The sequence below is a fragment of the Myotis nattereri genome (assembly GCF_964212035.1).
Source record: "Myotis nattereri genome assembly, chromosome: 10".
In the NCBI taxonomy this organism is placed as follows: domain Eukaryota; kingdom Metazoa; phylum Chordata; class Mammalia; order Chiroptera; family Vespertilionidae; genus Myotis; species Myotis nattereri.
In genome coordinates, this window is record NC_138085.1 from 45,212,536 (window position 1) to 45,235,056 (window position 22,521).

General features: G+C 42.3%; 1 protein-coding gene across 1 annotated transcript in view; it reads right to left on the reverse strand.

Moving 5' to 3' along the window:
• The window catches only part of MEIS1 (Meis homeobox 1), a 130,895-nt gene that overhangs the window by 48,753 nt on the left and 59,621 nt on the right, over nucleotides 1-22,521 (reverse strand). Inside the window, exon 8 of the mRNA XM_081101108.1 lies at nucleotides 9,270-9,415. Coding sequence (XP_080957234.1) covers nucleotides 9,270-9,415 — 146 coding nt within the window. The remainder of the gene's footprint in view (nucleotides 1-9,269; nucleotides 9,416-22,521) is intronic.

Consider the following 22,521-nt stretch of genomic DNA (forward strand, 5'->3'; position numbering starts at 1 on the left):
GTGGGAGGAAAAGAGTGTATGGTGGGTGACATTACGAGAGGGCGTGAACCTGAGGTTACAGCCCTGGAAGCTGATATTTTTATATCAACAACTAAACGCTGCCACTGGTAATTAAAGGTATTTCTTTGTAGCTCGGGAGCCAGCAGGGTCAGGTACCGTTTTACATCACAAACCAGGCCTTTATGCATGTAGATCTGCCAGCATTCTCTGCACAGGGAGGAGACGACATTAGCAGCAGCTGTCTCCCTGCTTTTACACTGAACATTCTATTCAGACAGACAGGTGGAGTAATTTAAAAGCCAACGTGGTGCAATTTCGATGTGACTAATGTCACTGCCTACTAAAATGCCACCATTACCACTGTTTATGGAAACATTACTAAAATTACATTTTATTCAGAAGAATTTTAGGATTCTGGTTATTACTAGCTTTGAAATGATCAGACCTCAGTGTCATACCCCAGAGTGGTGGCTTCATGCTCCAGGGGGTAGCAGCCTCCTTGGCGGAGAAAAAAAAAACCAGTCGGATTGTAGTTTCAAGAGTCATCGGGGCTGCATAAGCAGTTTCTTCTATCTCCATAAAGCAAATTAAAGACATAGCTCTTTGGCGTCCTGGCCATGTGACAGGCAAAAAAGCTTCAAGGAGCTAAATTCTGTGCTAGAGGTTTAGTAGGATTTGTCTGAGGCAAGCTTCCTCACCCATGAACTCCTACAAGGCATTGTTAGTAACAGACAAGGGTAGAGACTTATATGTCTCCATAAGGAAGGAGAGACAGTCAGTGTTCAAAATCTGAAATTCTAACAATGAATAATTATCACAAATGTACAAAATATCAATAGTTGTAGCTGTGCCATTTTTTTATGGGCAGATCTTTTTGGAAAAAGAACCTAGATAGGGAAGGACCTCCCCCCCCCCCGCCCCTCCCCCCCCTCCCCTTGACCCTTAGTTGCCAATAACCATCAGATGGCATTATGGAGATTTTGGCACAAATATCTGGCTCACATTTTTATTTAAAAAATACTAATTAGCTAACTTGTGGAATGAGATTATAATTATACTTTTGAACTCCCACAAAGCAATTTGATCTGCTCTGTGTAAGAGGCAACGTGGTGGAAAGCACAAGAAATGCAAGTCAGGAGATCCTGGTTCCAGCTCAGCCAGTTCCTAGCTTTTGACCTTGAAAAAAAAATCATTAACTTCTCTAAACTTCATTTTTGTCATCCAGCCTACCTTACAAGATTATTTTAAGAATCAAGGGTATGTGAAAATGCTAAACTACAAAGTACCATAGAGACACATAATTTTATTTAGCCTTTTGATCAAATTTTCTGCAGCTATTAACAGGACAGAATAATCCAATGTCAAACTAGCCAAGCAATTAATAGATAATTAAAAAAACAACAACACATGATAAAAGCAAAATTATGTAGGCAGGAGAGAATTTCACTTTTTCTTTTTTAAAAAATGGTATCATAAATATGTATTATAACTTTATTAAAATGAAAAGAATATTCAAAATACAACAAAAATGGATAAAACCTTTTCTCTAATACTGTACACACAATGCAGTAATCAGTGCACTTTTAAAAAAAATGAAATCAAGTCATTTTTGTAGAGTTTCTCCCCCAAGAAGTTTGGAAATTGACTTTCCTTTAAGTAACAGATAGGAATTATTTCTACACGTCTATAAACTGCAATAGAAATGACATGCACTCATTAATCTTTCTTAAGATGAGTGTCCCCGCGATGAGACGGCACCTCCTGGCCTCTGGACATCCTGAGACCTTCCTAGACTCTGGAATCTCAGAGGTGACCGAGTCATGGGAGCCCACGTGAGCTCTGCAAGGATGCTAGCAGCAAAATTAACATGAAAACTGATAGAACCCAACCACAGAATATTACAAACTGAGAAGCAAAGACACCCTAGAAGGTGCCCTAGGTACTGACACCCTTTCACGTAGGTGTGCAAAGAGATAACACCGGGAGAACATTCCAATCCAAGTAGTTAAGTCAAACCAAGGTCTCCATTTTAGAATATTGTGAATAGCATATTTAAAAACCTAGTCGTTTGTATTTCATTTAAATATCAATTCATGTAAGTTATGTGTATTTATAATACTAAGTTGAGGCCTATCTTTTCTTTATAGTGTTCAAAGATAGAGCAATACATCCTACATAGGGACCCACACCCACTGGGGCTATAATTTACTGTGTGAAGGTATTTTGCAAGGACAAACCACCACCGCCACCAACAACAAAAATACCAAGGCCTAGAAGGTCTTTAACATGTTAGAAAATGGCCTGGCCTAACTCTTTCAGCTACTCCTTTGCTCTTGGAGACTCCCCATAGGCCCACCTGGACCAGGTGCCTTCTCTGAGTTCCCCAGGACTTTCTCCTGCTCTGGACACACTGAAGTGAGTACCGAGTCGACTAAGCAAGTCAACATTGTCAGGCTCGGGACTCTGCGATGCAGGGACAAGCAGTCTTAAAACACCGGCACCCGGTGAGTAGCAGTCATTTTGATGTGGGTCCACATAACTATCATTACAAACCCGGAGCCTGAATAAATAATTTTTGCTGCCTCATGGCATTCAGGATAGCACAGGTAACCTTGGGCCATGACCGAGAGGGTTTTGTGACCCAAGCCACAGACCACTGCCATGTGGTCTCCACTCTCTGATTACCCTCTGTTTGGCTTACGGAAGCAGGAATGGAAAATTAGAACCCTGAACGTGGAAGTAAAAAGGACACATCTTCCTCACGAGGATTGGTACAGATGGCAGGGGTTCTGAGAGAGCTGTCCTACAGAAAAACACCCCGGTTTGGAGGGACATGCCTGCACACCGTCATGCTCACACTGCTGTAAGAAAGACAGGTGTGATGAGGGCATGTTCAGTTATCTCAGACCAAGTCTCCTAAATGCCATGACATATAGATGTGCTTCTACTGGCAAAAGAACAACCAGCCAAGCCCGACCAAACCAAAACCTTGGGCCACCTTTCTAAAACGAAGCCATCGGATTCTCTCTCCACCAAACCTTCACACTTTAAAGCCAAGTACCTTCCCTAGGCATCTTAAACACCGAGAAAGCGAAAAGCCAGCTTACGTCACATCGCATTCCTAAGGGTTGGACTGAGTTAGTTTGCGAAACACACTCACACACATCTACCCGATGCTCCGGTTTTAATCTGAGAGATAAATCGAGCAGGAGCAGTTGCACGTTCATTGACCGAGGTTGATATTTTATCTTCCAAAATACATCATCACTAAGAGGAATGAGAGGAAGACACGATATTGATATGTGCTTTGAAGTATAAATGGCTGGCTAGTGTTCAAAGAGCTACGTGCATCAGCAACCAGCAACTTAATAAATTGTGCTTCTATGGGCACTTTCGTTTTGAACCTAATCCTTTATTTAATTAGCCCGATTAAGAGGATATCAGGAAGCCAAACTATAGCGTATTTTTTTACTTAGCCTTGGAAACCGAGGGAAGATTTTAGAATAATCTGACAAATTGCCAGCCAGACTCTCCACAAGTCCCTTACAGAAGGGGCCAAGCATCAGCAAAACGAACCAACCACTGGACTGAGCACAAAAATCTCAACCACACCCCGAAAATAACAGAGTGCCCCAGTCAGAGCTCATCTGCTTGTGAGTTCTATAAACCTGGACAAACGGGCGATTTTAAAGTTGCACATTTGTTTTTACTTTTGATTGTTTTCTTTCCCGCCATGCCTCCTCTTCCAGGGACTGTAATTACCCCGGGTCAGAGGGGCATCACCGCGATGGGGAAGAAAGGCTGGGGCGAGGGGAAGGAGGTGTGCTGAAGGCTGGGCGAGAGCTCGGCAGGTCACTAATGGCCTCTGGGGCAACAACTTGGAGAACAGGCTGATGCTTCGCCTTTGATCTTCTAATTCACAATGATCATTAGTATTAACTCCGATTCTTCTGGGTGAAGAATTCCAGCTGTAGCCTTTTCAGTGTACCTGACCTAAGAAAATTCATCACCCATCCCATTAGGATTTCAATAACCCGCTCAGAAAAAGAAAAAGGCAGTTGCCCCAGAATCCAGAAACCACTGCTTCATTATTAAAACAGAGTTTTGATGATGTACATCACAGAAGAATGAGGGCATTCCAATATTACCCCCAAGTAATTAAATAATCTATTCCATTTTCCTCCAGGGACAGATGATTTCCAATGGGGGGGGGGGGCGGGAGTCAGGGTTCCTATCTAATCAGTGGGTGAAATATGCTATCTCCTAAGGAGCTGAGATCTTTGAAAATTAAAATGCAGGGATTTGTGATCCGAGCCTGGGTTGCTTCCAGCAAAGCCTAGCTGTGACCCATCATCATGACTAAGGCCTGTGAAGGGGAAGGACAATGCCATGCACTGGAAAAAAAAATAACTGCAAAGATATTCTTCTTACAGATTTGAGAGAGCTCATTTTTCCATTGGTACATGGACATCTGGAAGGTGTCCTTCATACTAGTTTTCATACTAGTTTTCAAGTCTTCTAATTTAATAATCCATCTGCAGATAACATATAGTGAGGAAGGAGTCAAGTGAGCTGCTGTCTCCACCAACCGCCTTCCTTGGCTCAAGAAGATAGGTTAGGCCTCGTGTGAAGGTAATACTTTGTACTACCCTGCAGGCAAGAATTCCAAAACACAGTCTTCCCATTTGCTACCTTCTTAGGACGAATGGTAGCTGAAGGGACGCTAGCTGGTAAGACATAAGAAGAAGATTCATTGTTAAAATTGGCCAACTATAGAAATGAGGATCAGAGAGAAGTAGAAATGGGAGGAGAGGAGCAAATGCCTTCTACTCTGTCCACATGCCTACCCATCTACCTTTTGATCCACATTGTGCTCGCCTGGATCAGCAGAATGGGATTATCTGGGTACCAATTAGAAGGACTTTTTCATTGTAAAAATAATTCCTAATGTTTACAGAGTAATTCTTCCAAAATTGCAAGCAGAGATATCACACTATGATGTCTCCAACCAATCTTATTACCAAAAGCAAAACCAATGAAACAACATCTGTCTCTTCCAGAGCATTCAATTCCCAATTCAATTCCATTTACTCCATCCTTAGAATGGCAGACCCACAGGGCACTTTTCATCTAATAGTGTTTCTATGGAAACGCCATCCTCAACCTGGAAGATTCCATTGCCCCTCACATTGACTTTATCCGAATTGAGAAAAGAAAATCTTATCATTAAGAAACTGAGACAAATTTGGCTACAAACAAACAAAAATTCTAGGCTCTCAATTCACAAAAACAAACAAACAAAACTAAACTAAATAGCAAATTATGTGTATCTGACTTGCAAACAAAGTTTGTCTCTATAGGATCCTCAATATCAGTGAAAGAGTAGGGAATCCAAGAGAATGCGAATGAAAATCAATTCTCCTTGAGGATCACCTCCCTCCTGGTAACTTTCAGGATTCTTGGGACACACAGCAGCTCCATGCAGGAAAATACGTCACCGCATATTTTAAATAAGAACCATATTAACCGCTTTTCTATTTAGATTATATTTAAACCTGCAATATGTTAGGGTGGCGGGGGCGGGGGGGAGACTTGATTTTTACCTTAAACATTGTATTTATTCCTTCTCCTCATTTTCACCAGGGCACTGTGTAGCAAAATAACCGCTAATATGAAAAACACATCCAGCTTAAACATTACAACACAGCAGGTTATATCTACAGTTGGAATAATGCCCCTCAGAAAGGAAAAGAAACCTTGATGTGGTGTATGCCCCTGAACTGTCTGTCACTATATCTATAGTGACTACTATGGCACTATTAAGTACTTTTTAATTGCTTGCAATAATTTGTCTTCAGGCAAATGCAAGCATTTCAATTAATAAATGCTTTTATTTTTTTTTCTAATTCTCTTTTATTATCTACATGTCAGTCTTTCTTTTCAGTCCCAGGGAATAGTTTCTTTTTAAGAGATCTTCTCTAGTTAGCAAAACTGGCAGATGCTCAACTAAGTAGTCAAGCTGAAAATTTACATCAGTGAAATTTCTTTTTACCCGATAACACCAAAGTTTAAAATCTGTTCCTTTTTCTTTCATTGTTTCCATTACGCACACGTATGTCCAGTTGAGCTTGCTAGAGACTGTGAGTCCAAGAACGAAGCTTGAGCTCTCTCTTTGGAGTAGTCAGATGTGCTACTGATTAAATCTACCTGTGGATAACCAGAGAACGACACATTTTCTTATGCAGCTGGGGTGCAAATCCAGAAGGTTTTCTAAAAAATTCGGGGCCCATTCCACTGCTCTAACACACAAATGCTTCAAAGCCCTTTCAAAGGCAGATTTTGTTTTCAACTGAATAAGCCCAATTGAAAGATTGACCCGTTTATTTGAAAAAGAAAACAAATAGCAATTTGCTTTTAAAGAAGTGTGTGAGGTTTTGTAATATGTCTTTGGCATGTAATAGATTGGTTTTTACAATTTTCTAATTAATTATTATTGCGATTGTTTCAATTAGCCAGCTTCCATTGCTCTTTTATATCTAGCAAGATTTAAGAAAAATTTTCTAGATAAGTTGCATTAATCATGGAGCAAGAATGTGTTACATTTAAAATGTGTACAGTCTTCCAAATGACCTGTGCATCCCTGGAGACCTCTCAGAACTTGAAATGAAGTTGCTAAAGGATTAGTACTGAGATGTCAGTAGTGACCCACATTGGGACAAATCACAACAAAACGCTATAGGTTTTTCCACAAACTTATTATAATCAGCTCCTGACTATAAATATTACCTAAGCAGTCTGTACCCTCCTTCAAGAAGTACAGCAGGACAAGGAGAAGGTGTTCCTTGTAACGGGAGATCTATTTGCTCTTGCAACTAGAGAAAGGGGAAGGAAATCTTTCTCACTGGGAAAAGGGGGGAAAATTTTTAAATATACCTCCTACCTGTGCTTTTTAGATGATATTATGAGAGCACTTTCTTTTTAGAGACCATTATCATTATCAATATTTTTGTCTGAGTAGATGGCAGTGGAATGGGGCAGGAGCATGTGGAACTATCCAACAAACCACGAGGTGATGTCTATGAGCATCCATAGAGAGCCAGGGAGACATGGAAATGGGTTCCCCTTCCAGGGTAGCGATACAGGCCAGAACAGACCCCGACACTGAAGGAAATCGGGCAGTTCAAGAATAACTCCTATCACAATCATTCCAATAATAGGTACCACTGAAAGCGTTGCAATGCAGGTAAAGTCATGCTGGCTGTTAAAAGGAATTCTTTGTTTTTTAAAGGAGGTAATATAGCTCTCTGCAAGGTCCTTCACAAGGATATAACCTAGGAAACCTGATGGATGCATAAAAGAACTTGCTTCTCTCTCTCCTGCTTCTATCTGAGCCAATATTTGATTATATTTTATTCAGGGGCACCTGAGCTGCAAATAAAGCCAACGCTCCTTTGCTGATTGAGATGGAGGTTGACAAAATCTATTCATTTTTTCTGTCAGTACAGGAAATAGAAATATTCAGGGTGGACCTGACTTTGGCCCCTCCCCACGCTCATCCTCCAGCTCAGGCTAGCTGGTTAGCACAGGTGATGAAGTATCAGCAGGGCTGCATCAGCACTATTGACCAACTACCACTTCTCATCTCCTGCTGGCTTTAAAAGCCCCCTCAACCCTAGCGCCCCATCTCCCCTTCAGTAGTACCTGATAGTCCTCAGTCGCAGATGCGCACAAGGCAGGTCTCAAACTATCCACGTACATACAGCAACGAGTGTCAGCTAGGGAATGGCACCTGAATCAGATGGTAGGTAAACCTAACAGGATGTTAAAATCAGCTAAGCAATCTAAACCTTCCACTAACTACCAGCATTCACCAAGCCCTAAAGCTGATTCCAAACTGTCAACATCATCTAGTAACTGTTTGGAATCACCATGGGAAGAAATGAAGGGTGGAAACCATTTTTTTTAGTGACTCCTGCTGCTCTCAGTTTTGATTTTATTCACACGCTGGGTTAATGTATACCCTCGAGTGTTATTGGAGGCACAGCCTCTGTCCACAGGAGCAGCACCAGCGTGGCCTTCCACGTCCTGTTTGTCTCCCTGAATCAGAACAAGTCACCGAGGACCATGGCTTTGAGAGTGGGCCAGGGTATAAGGGTCAACAGGTCAGGACACGTTTGTGACCATGCAAAATTAACTTTTAATACTTAAGAAAAATGTATGACTATAAGAAAAGTAAACTATGCTAAAAATAGTAACATAAAAGGTTTGCTCCTAAGATTTTTAAAAGGCCAAAGATTCTTCGTCTTTGTTCATCTTAGGCTGTGCTATGCTACCACCTGTCTAAACCCATCTTTGTCTCTCAGAGCGAGAGTCCCAGTCCCCTGGGTCAACAATTTTGCTGATTTTTAAAATATTATTTTACTCATAAACTTTCTTTTTGTCTTCTTCCTCGGATGTCATTAAATCTGTGTGCACTTCCAAAAATATCCACCGCAATATTATGATTATAAATATTTTGAACATGAAATTCATTCAGAACAATAACCAAACCAAACAAATCCCTCGGTGGCAGAAAGCCCCAAATCTCCAGTTTCTCACATCTCCAGGAGAATTCCTGCAGTGAAAACAGCAGTACTCACACAGACAATATAAACTGTTACCCGGCTTGAAAAGTCACCAGGGACTACACAGGAAGCGCTGCCTCTATATTGTGTTTTCCTTTACAGTTCTAAATACAGGGGCCACTTTCACTGCGCAGCCCTGACTCACAGGGGCGTTTGGGAATGGCAGCCAGTGCATTCACACCACTTAAAAGCAAATTATGTGCGCATCCTGCCATTGCAACAAGATTGGAATTTTTGCGGGCCATTCGTTATAAAGGTCCGCGAAAGCATTAGAAGAAATTAAGTCCTTCTCTCTGGGGTTTGTCTCACTTGCTTCTTACTGGGAGCTGGTCCTAAGTGCTCCAGAGGCACCCTGAGAGCAGCAACATCATTAACATGCATACTTAAAATCACAAGTGCACATGAACTCCTACACCTTAGAACGAATGAAAGTTAACAACATTGCAATAGCAAACTTCAAATCAAACGCCTCATTGGGGGTAACGTCTTGAGGACATAAGTGCGGACACTTTTGTGGAAACTGTGGGAAGACAATGATTTATGAAATATTCCAGGTTCAGAGGGATCACTTTCCCCCCATTTTTTTTTTCTATCAAAACTGTTTGTCCATATTTAGTTTAGATATGTCATTTAGAATCCACTTACTGTTAGATGCTGGAACAGCCACGCCCTCATGATATTTGTGGCTACTTTGGGAAAGATGCCACGCTTTTTGTGACGCTTTTTGTCCTTATCTGGATCATCATCGTCACCTGTGCTGGGGGAAGCTACACTGTTGTCCAAGCCATCACCTGCAAACATAGTGAATCAAATTTTGACTGATGCTACCTTGACATGCTTTATTCAAATAGTATGCCTTTGGATATAAACAAAACCAAAAGAGCAATATAAATGATTAATAGTTTATTTGGTACTGTTTTCTTTTCTTTTCTTTTTTTTTTTTTCTAAGACAAAGAGAAAGAACAAGGCCTAGGCTCAAAAGTGGTCAGGTCTCAGGAACTTCTTCCAAAGAACATTGCAAAGGTCAAAGGGAATGGAGGGAAACAGCCAATCTCGCTAGCAGCTCCGTTGCCATGGTAATTATTCAAATGTGTATAGCTGAGACACGTGAAGTGTAACTCCTTTTGGGGAGTTAAATATGGTGGAAGCCATTAGCAGAATTGGGCCCCTGCCTGGGTATTCAAATCCCACATGGAGTCATTGATGTCAACTTGGGAGAAGATGCATCTGAGATATCAACTATTTCCACAAGTGATCTATCTTGAGACTAAATTAGGCCAGGGAAATGTAGGTGATTTGTCATATATGCAGTTTTGACATAGGAATGCTTCAAATAGAATATAATTTTTCTTGTCATAGAAAGAGAGAATGAGTTCAGTAAGGAAAAACTCCCAAAACTGTTTTTTGATTAAAAAACAGTGACTATTTAAATCAAATAAAGTGATGTTAAATGAACAGTCCACTGGCATTATATTACCCTAATAATACAGACAACGTCTAAAATTTCTTCTACATGTAAATTTTCTTACTGAAAAGTCACCTGCTTACACAGGTCTGTGTATGGGATCCTATTTTTCTATTGATTTTTGGTAGAACATTTAAGCTCCTTCTTCTAGAAAACATTTTGGCTTTGTGACACCATGAACTTTAAAATGTAGGATTTCTTTTACAATGTCATGTCTAATAAGAAAAAAAAAACATTTTCAGCCCATAAAATCACACTGTCCAAAATAAGTTATAAGGTACAAATGAAAAGGAAACACTTGGTGTTTGAGTGCAAAAGCTCAAGGAAAAACAACAGCAAACTAAACCCGCTACACTGAAAAGTAGCTTCAAGCATGCGTCTCTACCCGGAGCCCCAGCTCTTGGTGGCAGCTGCTGGCTTTTAGAAAGGGACAGGTTGATCTGGGCCGGAAAGAAGCGCTGCAGCAACAAGGCTTCGCAACGAGGTAACAAAAGTCCTCGAAGCATATTCACTGGGCCACGAAAGTCCCTGGAGAGCAGCATGCGTAGCCCAGAAAGAACTGGGTACATTTTGGTGAGACACATTTCCCGGGGACTGTATGTTGCTCCATGAATTCCCATAGTCCTTATTTCTAGTAGCCTACATATACGGCATACAAAAAGAATTCTCTCTTTTAATTTCAGTTCTTTCAGTCTAATCTATGGCAGTTATGTTATCATTATCAATGGCAGCTGCCTCAGGAGACCCTTCCCCCAACCCCCAACTAGCCTTGACTGGTACTGAGTTAAAGTTTTAAAACTTTGTTGGGTGAAGAACAGACCAATTTCAACACTCCTGCTATAATTGCAGCATAAGCCATGCTCCCCCCCAAAAAATGCTTGCAGAACTTTTCAGAGTTCACTTTTCACTAATTTAAAAATCCATAAATTTAATTGTACTTAAAATCCATATATTTTAGTTGAAGTTCCTGCAGAATCCTAGCTGTGTTCTCAGCAGAAAGATCATAAAGACCCACAGTGCCAAAGCCCTGGGTGTATGGATGAGGACAGTGCTTGGGTTCCTATTGGGGGACTTGCCCAAGGTCACCGGCCTGGGCTGGAGGCAGCGGGTCTGTGCTGAGCCAGACACTCCCATCCCTAAATCTGTACTCCTTCCATCCCACCCAACTCTTTATTTGCATAACCAAGTGTTTTATAAAGCGTCCCCTTGGATTTGCCTAACAAATTCTTTGTAAGTCCAGTATTTAAAGAGGCTTTTTATTCAGAGAAGCAATTCACCATATAAAATAACAATTCATTAAAGAAACATGAGCAAAGAAAACAACTCAACAGCATTTAAAATTTCAATGGGCTAATCCACTTGCAACAGGCAAAAGGTAACCAAGGAAAAGAAGCATATTACTCCATCATTGATTAAAAATGAAAAGCTTCTAACCTAACCACACAGTCCTTCACCACCATGACTGTTTGCCACCTTTAAAAAGAAAAAGGAAAAAAAATAGCCTTTCTATCCATCTCCAAACCCCCTCAGATTAATTTAGCAGGCAATGCCTCGTGCCTGCCTAGAAGAGAATTCATTGATAATTTATGGAAATATCTACTATAATCCAGCGGAGATGACTTTTTTCCAGCTTTGTGCATCAATAGATAATCAAGGCCTTAAAGCAGCCTTAGCTTCCCATTACCTCGGGCAAAAGAATTCCTGAAAGCGTGCCTTGAGGGCACCTGAATTATATACTCCATTAGGAGAGGGAGGCTTTCTGCATTCCATGTGTAACACTCGCCAGAACCTTTCCTGTTTATTTCTGCTGTATGAAAGCAGAAGCATTAGGAGCAGAGTTTTTTAAGTGAAGACTTATGTAGATACAATGGAGCAACCTTTCAAGCTGGAGCCAGATCACCCCCTTCAGTCCCTGCCAGTGACCTCTCCCGAATAAAAGGTTTCTATTACATCATTAGCTCAAGCCAAAAGCAGCCTTGGCTTAACGCACAGTTTGTTCTTCCTACTGTTTTTAGGCAAATACAGCTACTTTACTCCCATCTGGGAGGGAAATTACACTGCTGGGTTGTAATCTAAGACAAGATTTTCATTGGAAGCAAATGCTTTCAATCCAGTGTAAATACTGGTGCATGTTCAGAAAAGCCTAAAATAATAAACCCTGCTCCTTCCCGACACAAGTTAGGGAAACGGAGAAGATGGGGACCCAGAAGAGAGCATAATAAAGCACACTATTCTAAAAGCAAACAATTTCCTAGATTTTAATAAATTGTTTAACCTCCCCCACTTTTTAAAAATTGAAAAGGATCTTGCCTCATCCCGGCCTCCGAGGGCCGTCTACATGGTCAGTTGTACCTTTAGCATATCCATTCACGCTGCAATTGGATACAGTCACCTCTCTGCGGTCTCTGGAGGATTTATTTCCTTTTTTTATTTTTAAGATCACTAAACAAACTTGGAGAACCGCCGGCCGACCACACGGCAGCAGGCCGCAGCTCTGAACCACATTTGTAAAATGTCAGCCCTGACTTCATTCCTGGAGCTGACTTCTCCTGCCGCCAAATGAAGGCAAACTGAAAAGGTGGAAATAATCATAAAAATGATGCTAGTCCATAAACAAGCTTACAGCCTCATTAGGATAGCAGTAGGCTCCAGTGGGTGATTTATGCTCGTTTTGCTGATGCTATGAGGAAATGCCATAGGGCGACTTTGGCCAATCGCTAATGGTTTCTGACAGCTTCTTAGCAACTAGTGCAAGCAACGTTGTGGCGTTTGCTAGTGACAGAAACCGAAAATGTCATATTATCTGCCCATGTGTCATGAAGTCCGTGTGGCAATTAACTAGCAGGCCAGTGACTGAGGGGCAGGAGGCTCCTGAAAATGGCCTTTGGCTATGCAGAGGCAGCGGGCGCTGGGCGCAGACCGGCTGCTCATATGCAACATTCTAATGCAGAAATCCACTTTCTTGCCACTTCCAGGCTCTGATGGGGCCAGGCCACTCAAATCCTCCCCCCCTCCCGCCCCCCTCAATCCCCCTCAGTGAAGTGAAACTCAAGGCTCCTCTCTCTCTAGGCCCCAGCTCTGGCTGTTCTCAGAAAGCAACCTGCTTTGATAGGAGCATCCAAATGGCTCCTTAATTGGCAATACCTGGATCTGTGCTTTTTGGACGTTGGATTCAAAGGTGCCAGCTGTTCTGGGGCTCCTCTCCCAAATGGGTCCGAAAGGACTGAAGATCACTGACGCAGGCGCACTGCCTGTCAGATTGCTGGGAGCAGAGCAACTGGGTGCCGCAACAAGACACTGTTTTAAAAAACACCAGGCTTCTAACAAGAAGGGCGGGGGGGGGGGGGGGGAGAATCTTGGCCACACTTTTCCGTTTCCGAGCTATCAAAACCCTGCTCTATATGTCAAACTGTCAAGCCTTTCAGCGTGGGCCATTTGCCCTTTCAAATAATATTTAAGAATTGTTTTTACAAAATTTTATAGGCCATGGTCTAGTGAAGAGGCCAACCCACAAAGAAAGGAATTTGTACTACAATTCGTCTACGGACAATTTCTTGCGAGACCTGGGCCTGTCCCTGTGGAGCGAGGCAGGTGACCTGTGGCCGCTCCCTGGCTGTCAGAGAGCTCAGATTTCAAACACGCTCAGCTCAAACACCCCGAGTCGCCCATTTAAGCATGCCCAGGCATTTAGACTGTGCTATCTCGTGCCTTTCAAGGCAGGATAAAGCGGCATTTATCGCATTCAGGCCATTCAATGGGTCAGACTGACCGTGTCAGCAGGGGCTCCTCTCCGGCAGGTCAAAGCCCTGCTCCCACTTTTCTCTCCCTCCTAACTCCCCCACCCCCAGGACTGCCATTCCCAAAAACCTGCCCCGAGCGAGCGAGGCAGAAACAAAACCCAGAAAAGTGCCTGAGATGGACATCACCACCGACCGGCACTTCCCCTGTCAGCCGGCCAGCAGGTTTATAAATAAAATGAGGAGTCGGTCAGAGGGACCTTTATGTCACAGAGGCAAAACTTCTAACGACGGGTCTGAACTTTCCGCTGCCGGGGCAAAGGGACGTGTAAGGTTGGGGACCCCCCCCCGTTTTGCTGGAAGTCGAACTGGAAGCCACCACAGCTGCAGGGTCATTTTCATCTACAATTTTGTATCAAGACTGTAGTTCCAGGCCACATCCACCCCTTAAGCTTTATTTTTCTCTTCCTTGAGTGTTTAGAAATATATAGTGTTTGTCCAAAAAATGTACCTCAACTGAAACATCAAGGCCATCTATAATCTTATCTTTCAGTACTGACCAAATTCTATTGTGTCTTTTTTTTTTAAATTAAATGTATTGGGGTGACATTGCTCAACATGAACATACTAGAGGCGCGATGCACAAAATTTGTGCAAGGGGCTCAGGCCTCGCAGCCCTGGCTTCATCTGGAAGGTCATCTGGAAGGACGTCCGGAGGGTTATTGGGCTGTCTGGTCTAATTAGCATATTATGCTTTTATTATTATAGATAGGTTTCAGGTGTGGGTTTCTATGTTACAAAATCTGTATATTGGACCCTGTGTCCACCACCCAAAGTCAAATCTTCTCCTGTCACCTTATCTATTGTGTCTTAAAAGTTGGATAAATGGTCAATTCACAAGCACTCTTAGGCCTGAAAAGCTTGCGTTGTAAGGTGGCTCAGTTTCCATCCAATGACGATGTTTCTCGTTCTCTCATCTGTTTCCTCACATACTACGTCCACATGAGAGGACACGGAGGATCACCCCTTGGGATGTACGTAGAGCACTCCTGCCTTTCCCGGGGCCGGTGGTGCAAACATCCCATCAGTGTGGGGAGCTCAGGTTGCTTCTGTAGGGGAGCATTCTGGGTGTACCAGGCTGTCGGGAAAAACCTAAAAACTACCCCAAACCCACTTCTCCAGATCATGGCTGTGCCTACTTAGCCAGGAGTTGGATGGGATGATGTTTCTGTGTTCTGTTAAGAGGATAACGGGTGAGAATACCCTTTCTTAGCCACCAGTGAGAACACTTCAGAGGTTTTAAGGAGGTGTTTTGTCTTCATTTAGACTGTGTAACAGCTGCCAGATGATGTTTCTAAAACATCTAACCCTGGTACTTAACATCCTTCTGTGGCTGCCCTCTGCCTTCGGGATAGAGGTCGCACTTCTCAGCCTGGCACAGGAAGTTTTTGGTGATCTCTCTCCTGGTGTGTTTCGGCCTGTCTGCTGCTGAGTCCGAGTATGGGCAGGCACACACTGCCTGCCCCCCGGAGCCTACGGAATGTTCTCAAGATTCCACCCCACAGGCCACTTTCTCATACCTCTCTGCATTTCCTATTCTAGTCCCTTTCCTGGTAGCATCCTTCTTGGCAAACTCCTTGGTGACCTTTCCAGTTCAGCTCAACTCCCATCTCCCATAAGAAGCATTTGCTGGACTCCAGCTGCTTAGGACCCCTTCCTCCCCGCCAATCCTGAGTGATTTTTCTTCTCCCAACATTCCTCTATCCGACACACATCATCCTATACTAGGACTAGGATTTCTGTATATGATTATAGGACACCCTATAGGACTTGATTGTAGGATATGTGAAAGCAGAGACTGGGTCACACTCTTCTCTAAGATTCTCTAACCCAGGGGTCCTCAAACTACGGCCCGTGGGCACACGCAAATACAAATATTGTATTTGGTCCCGTTTTGTTTTTTTACTTCAAAATAAGATATGTGCAGTGTGCATAGGAATTTGTTCATAGTTTTATTTTAAAAACTATAGTCCGGCCCTCCAACGGTCTGAGGGACAGTGAACTGGCCCTCTGTTTAAAAAGTCTGAGGACCCCTGCTAACCCGAGGGTTACCCCAGTGTACAAGGTACAAACTTGTCAATTGCTTATTAAACAAACAAGTAAATGCATTTATTTGCCACTGCATGGGGAAAACCAGAGTTTCAATTTACAGCTGTTATAATTTTTTTTTTTTTTTTTTTTGCTACATACCTAAATTAAACTCTTGAAAAATATTCACCAGTGTAACTCAGTCAACTATAAGGAAACAATCAAAATGCTTTTCCCCAAAGCTGGGAAGTTTCCTTGGAATCTTCAAGCTCATCTTGGGCAAAAGACAAACTAAGAGTTCAAGTAACAGTGTTCTTGATAATGTATGCCACAGCCCTTCAGAGATACGCTCCTACTTCCTGAAATGACAACTTACAACTGTTTACCTAACTAAAATGTCTTACAGTGTGTTCATTTCCCTGAGCTAAACTTTGAAAGATAAAGCAAAAGTTCTTTGTTTCCTTCTGCATTTTCCCCAATGAATTAATATTATCTCCCCTTTACACATCTCCCAGTTTTACCTAAAGGAAGAAACAGCTGTCTCTAAGCAGACAATCTGACCCTGAGCACACACTCCAGACTCACACTTTATAGATATGGTGCTCAGTGCAGAACTCTAGAACGCTGGCTTTTCTGGCTTTGCTCAGTCATTGTATCAGTCTTTCCCACAGCACCCTCCCACACCCGCCTCAGCATTTCTTCAGCTGGTTACCTGAGGGCCTTAGTATCTGATACTAGGTACAGATTGTCATGTCATACAAGCCGAGGAGACATGACGAAGCATTTTGTAAGATGAATGAAAACAAGACAACCCCTAAGCCTTATTCCATATTTTCAAGAGAAACACAGCAGACTTCATATAGCTCAGAATCTACAGCCAACATACAAATATGTCAGAGTCTAAATCCAATGGTTAACTTCTAAGTTTAACTTTAATTAGGGTTCTGTTAACCCAGCCTCCCTTTTGCATCTCTTCTCATCCTTTGGTGTTTAAGGTTTCCTTGTTCTTAGTTCAAAGTGCTTCTGAGTTGATTTAAAAAGAAAAAAAAAGGAAAGCATATTCTCATATATCGTATTGTACCACCCTTGGCTTTCCTGAAGATTGAGGTGGTTCCTTTGGAAACCAAGATAAGGAGTTAGATGTTGGCACCTGCCATGGCTTTACCAAATGCCCATGCTACAGATATACCAATGGCACGGACCGAAAAGATGGATGTAAGAATAGGCTGACATTAAGTAAACGTAGTGCTGGCACTTAATAAAAAGAAATGTCTAGATATGTTTCCTAAGGTTGGCTTCACAGAGACTTGCCATGAGGCTTTTCCTTTCTAGTTGAATTTAGGTTTGTTAACCGGTGTCTAAGATTTGTTAATCATTAACCACTGTGGCCTGAGCTCAGAGCCTTACTGTGCCCGTTAGTGGGCCCCTGACATCACAGAAAGGAAGAATCAGAGCCTGGAGGAGGCAGCTCTCTCTATGAATGTACTGCTCCCTTTTCTAAACAGGAAAATGTAGCCCTTCAAAATGAGCCCCAAAAGATGGCAGAGGTGACCATCTTTTCCATAAACAGCCATCCTTCTAATTCATTCATCCATTTAACAGAAATGTATTGAATTCCTACTATGTCCCAAACATTACACCAACCCTTAGGGACACACATGGTGAACAAAATCAGAAAAAAGTCCCTGTGTCTATGAAGCTTTCCAGTTAGAGGGCAGGGATGTTAAAACAAATAATCACAGTAATAAATGTCCAATTGCACTCAATCAAAAAGAAATACAAATCGCTGAGAGTGTGAAACAAAGGAATTTGACTTAGGTGGGAGTGATCTGGAGCAGAAATCGAAAGGGTGGAAAAAATCGACTGGGTCCAGTGGGCATCCTCAAAGGGCAGGGGGCAGAGGAAGTATGGCAGGTTCCAAGAACAGCATGGTCAAGGCTCTGCGTGTCTGCAGGACTCGTGGCGTGACACCACCAGAGGACTGGAGCCCGGGAAGCAGGACGAGACGAAGCTGGCCAGGAAACGGAGCCAGACCATACAGGGCCTTGTGGGCCATGGTCAGGATTTGGGAGTTTGTCCCCAGGGTTCTAAAATCCTGACCTATAAAGGTGTTTCTACGGCATCATCAGTGTCCTCTCCATGCCCTAATTGTACATACATTTTACCAAATAAAGCCTCATGCCTCAGGGTCGCTTTCCAGTTCAACCTAACAAATCCTCCCGTTCCAAACTCAGGTTGGAGAATGAGAAGCCAAGGAAAAGCAAATGGGTAGACCCTAATGTAGGCACAGTACATTCTGACTTCATTTGTCAATAGGTTTCTTGGACATTAGAACATATTTTCCCATGGAAGCAAGTTATGAATGGGGGTAGGTCCCCAGGCTTGCTCATCAAAGCCAAAATAATTCATTAAGTGAATGAATTTCCAACTGGTATCTGAGGCCAGGGTGCAGGAAGCCAGGAAGTGTCAGAATAAGGAGGAAAGTGAGTTTCTATTCATATTTCAGTGCATGGAGTCAGCCTAGGAAAACGTAATTGCCTGTAGTACCTCCTTTTCTGTATCTCTCTTCCACTGCACAGCATCCACCAACTGGAGTTTCCAAGCACCCCCCCTGCCTTGCAGAGGCACTTGGTCCCCCCACTGTGGTCCCCTCACTCAGACCTATTCTTTTCCTGCTCTGCATTCACACTCCTCATCTCCCACTGATCAGAACATTCCAGCCTTTCTGTCTGGTGGAGGGGAGGTAGAAAGCAATCTGAAAGAACTAATTCAGACGAGGCATGAATAACTGATGCCCCCTCACCTTCCCAGGCGTGTTGACATTTTTAAAAGGAGATTTGTTCATGTAAATGACTCTTTCAATGGCAGAATTTCAGGTAGAGTAATAAGTAAAGGTAAGTTTAAAAATACAGCTTATGTTGGGAAACATCTTTTTTTTTTTTTTTTAAATCAACAGATGCCAGGCTTTCAGAAGAGCCCAATGTCAGTTTCCAAACGTATCATTACGTCCTGCCATCCCCACTCCACGCCACCCCTGTTTATCCCTGCCTACATGTGGGAAGCCATGTGTTTCTGAACATCCCAAGACTTCTTCACGGAAATTATGGTGACAGTGAATGGGTCCCTGTGGGTGTAGGGCAATGAGATTAGGAGTAAGAGATCGAGGTTGAACATCTGTGTGTATATGTAGGTCCTTCGTACAGTTTGGGTGTTTATAACTCCGGGAATGCCAGCCCGTTGAAATAAATTTGGAATAACTTCTTTACTATAAATAACATGTTCTGTTAAGCTCCTACCACTCATGGTTCTTCACTGTCAACACAAATAATGCGTAAAATACAACTGCGTGAAAAATAGGAAAAGAACCCAACTACATAACCGAGGCCCAGAATGAAAATATTTACTGGGTTTTTATAGAATACAAAAAAAAAAAAAGTCAAAATTTTAACATGCCGTTGATGGGATCAAAGGAGGAAATCGGACTTTGTAACTTCATAGCAAGTAAGAATTATTCATCAGAGTCCGTCAATTAACTTAAGATTTATTTTATATAAATGTTCATACGAGTAGAGTGCCGTGGACAGATACAGCACGTACACCAAGAAATCGGAGAGATTCTCCAAATATTTTTTCCTGAATCATTGTACTTTGTTCTTTTGAGATAGGAATACCTTTTTCAAGTAATTCAATATGACTTTTTGACTCGAATTCCCCTCGGGGGAACAACAGCAAATTAGTTGCCTACACACAGAGGACAAACAGCAGTGATGAATAGGAAAGAAAAAAAACACAGAGATTTTACTCATTTTTCATCCATTCAGCATTTTTTCCCCCAACTAAACACCATGGAAAATCCCTGCAAAAACAGCATAACTTCTTTATGAAGTCTGAGAAACTTCAGGATGTGAGTGCCCTACAAGATAGGACTGAAACCCATGTATTTACACTAACAGTAAAACAAACTGGAAATCCCCCCACCGTTTTCTAAGATAAAAAAGAAGGAACATACACTTGCAATTGCAAAGGTAAAACGGTGCAAAAGTCATAAACTTTTGTTTGGAATCAACATCTCAGAAAGCATTTTAGGTACCAGTACTTTGCCGATTTTTAAATGTTATTTTAATAATGCATGATGAGTTCATTGCTTGAGATATTCTTCCCAAAATATATAAATCATATGTTAATGAAAGAGCAAAAAGTTCTACATAACCATGAAAATAAATGTTTTAGTCAGTAAAAAAAAAAAAAGAGTGCCACGTGTGGGATGTTATAGACAAGCAGACACACACACACACACACACACACACACACACTCACATGTACTCACACACCATTTATTTTGTGTTAGCTTCAAAAGTTTGTCATATAATTTATTTTTAAACTTCTATAGACTCATATAATTTATTTTTAAACTTATATAGACTCTACATATAGGATACATGTATGTGTATAGATACACACACTTTTATACAGACAAGATAATATTTATTTATCAAAGAGGTCACTTCTCAACAAACACAATTATATGGAATGCACTTGAAAAGTAGGATTAAAAAAAAGTTTCAGACATGCAGGTCAGAAGCAGTGGTTCCCGACTTCAGCTGCACAGAGAATCACATGGCAGCTTTTACAAATCCTGATGCCTCCACTGGACCCAAGACCAATTAAATTAGTATTTCGGAGGGTGAGATCCCAGCATTGGCCATTGTTAAAGCTCCAAGATGATTAAAATGTACAGCCAAGTTTGAGAATCACTGGATTAGAGTCACAGATTACATGTGGCAAAGCGCCTATGTTTTCTATGGAGAAATGGTCATAAGCTTCTTAAACAGAAATGTGCTATGTTTATTTTAGATGCAGGTTTCAAAAGTTTACTCATCTGGATTCCTGCCTGATAGTGTGTAGGCTGAGATCTTTATGCAAATATAAGATAATAAAGAGACAAAAAAAATAAAAACCTAAGAAGTGTAGCTCACCAGGGCCCTTAGCTTGGGGACAACAGTCCTCTGTCCTAAAGAGGCTGTGTAAACAAGAAAGTATAGAGCACAGTGCCATAACTCATGTATCTACTGACTTCAAATTATTATTATTTTTAATACATTTGCATTGATTTTTAGAGAGAGAGAGAAAGGGAGAGGGGGAGATAGAAACATTGATGAGAGAGAAACATCATCAATGGGCTGCCTCCTGCACGCCCCCTGCTGGGGATGGTGCCTGGGCATGTGCTCTGACCGGGAATTGAACCAGTGACCTCTTGGTACATGGGTCAATGCTCAACCACTGAACTCCACCTGCTGGGCTAAATTATTTCTTAAACTCTTGTTATAATCAGATTTGATAGAGTCAATGTATAGTCTGGAAACACTTTCATAAAAGATGCCCCTAAACTTTTTTTAAAATTTATAAAAGTAGAGTTCTGTTCATCTGGACCACATCATTCTTGAATGGCACCAGATAACCAGGATAATGTGTGTACATTCTATAGAAACTCTACCCACACGTTTGCCCTCACTTGTGTGGCTGGATGATGGAGCAGAGCCTCCCCATGAGCCTTGTGAATTGGCTAACTAGGGGACACCTGCATTGGCTAGTTTGGCTAAGTGGTTAGAGCGTTGGCCCATGCACCAAAGGAGGTGCCTGCAGGAGGCAACCAATCGATGTGTGTCTCTCACATCCATGTTTATCTCTCTCCCTTTCATTCTCTCTAAAAAAAAAAATCAATGGAAAAAATTCCTTAGGTGAGGATTAACAAAGAAACAAAAAATAATAATAGGGGCACCCATCCATCCTCACTCTCCCTGCCTTCCTGGGATCTTCTCTCAAGGCACTCATGGATAATCCCTCTTCATCCCTTACTGGTGGTGCCCTTCTATTCTGCTCTCGGCCCAAAGGAGGTCTGAGGGAGTCGTGTGTGCAGGCAGGATGACACGAAAGTGCATGGAGGGTGAGAGAGTGGGACACAGAAAGGAAAGCATCCTGGGTAAGGAAGGAGTTGGAGCGAGAGGAGTGCCATGGGTTGGGGGAGCGACTTGGGGTGGGCGGGGGGGCGGGGGGGGGAGGGAAGGTATTTTGCAGAGAAAGACTTCTTTGCATACAAAGTAAAATGGAACCAGGTTGTGAAGTATAGATTAGCAAGTCTTTGGGGAGAATGAAAAGATATTATAGTTTGAAAGAAAATGGGCCAGCAAAAATAAAGGTTTATTACCTAACTTAAAACCATCTAAGATCCCAACAGCTTCTGAGAGGAAAGGTTTGTGAACTCTTGGCATGTGTGTCTCATTACCCCTCCCCGCTTCTCTGACTACCCCTGGCTCCAGCTCTCTGTGGCTCTGTCATGCCACACACACCAGGCACTCGGTTCATGAGGGGCAGGCGTTTGCCCTTGAAAATGAGCACCCTGTGCAAAGTGGTGACTTCACTTTGGTGGGCAGAGTGGAGGCAAACCAACTGCCTAGAGCAGTGCTGCTCCAGTTAACATGCATAGGAAGCACCAGGGACACTTGGAGTTTCAGGATCAGTAAAAGGGGGGTCTGAAACCCTGCGTTTCTCACACACTCCCACGGGCCTGTGCATGCTGTGCTCCAGGACCCAGGACCACAATGTGCAT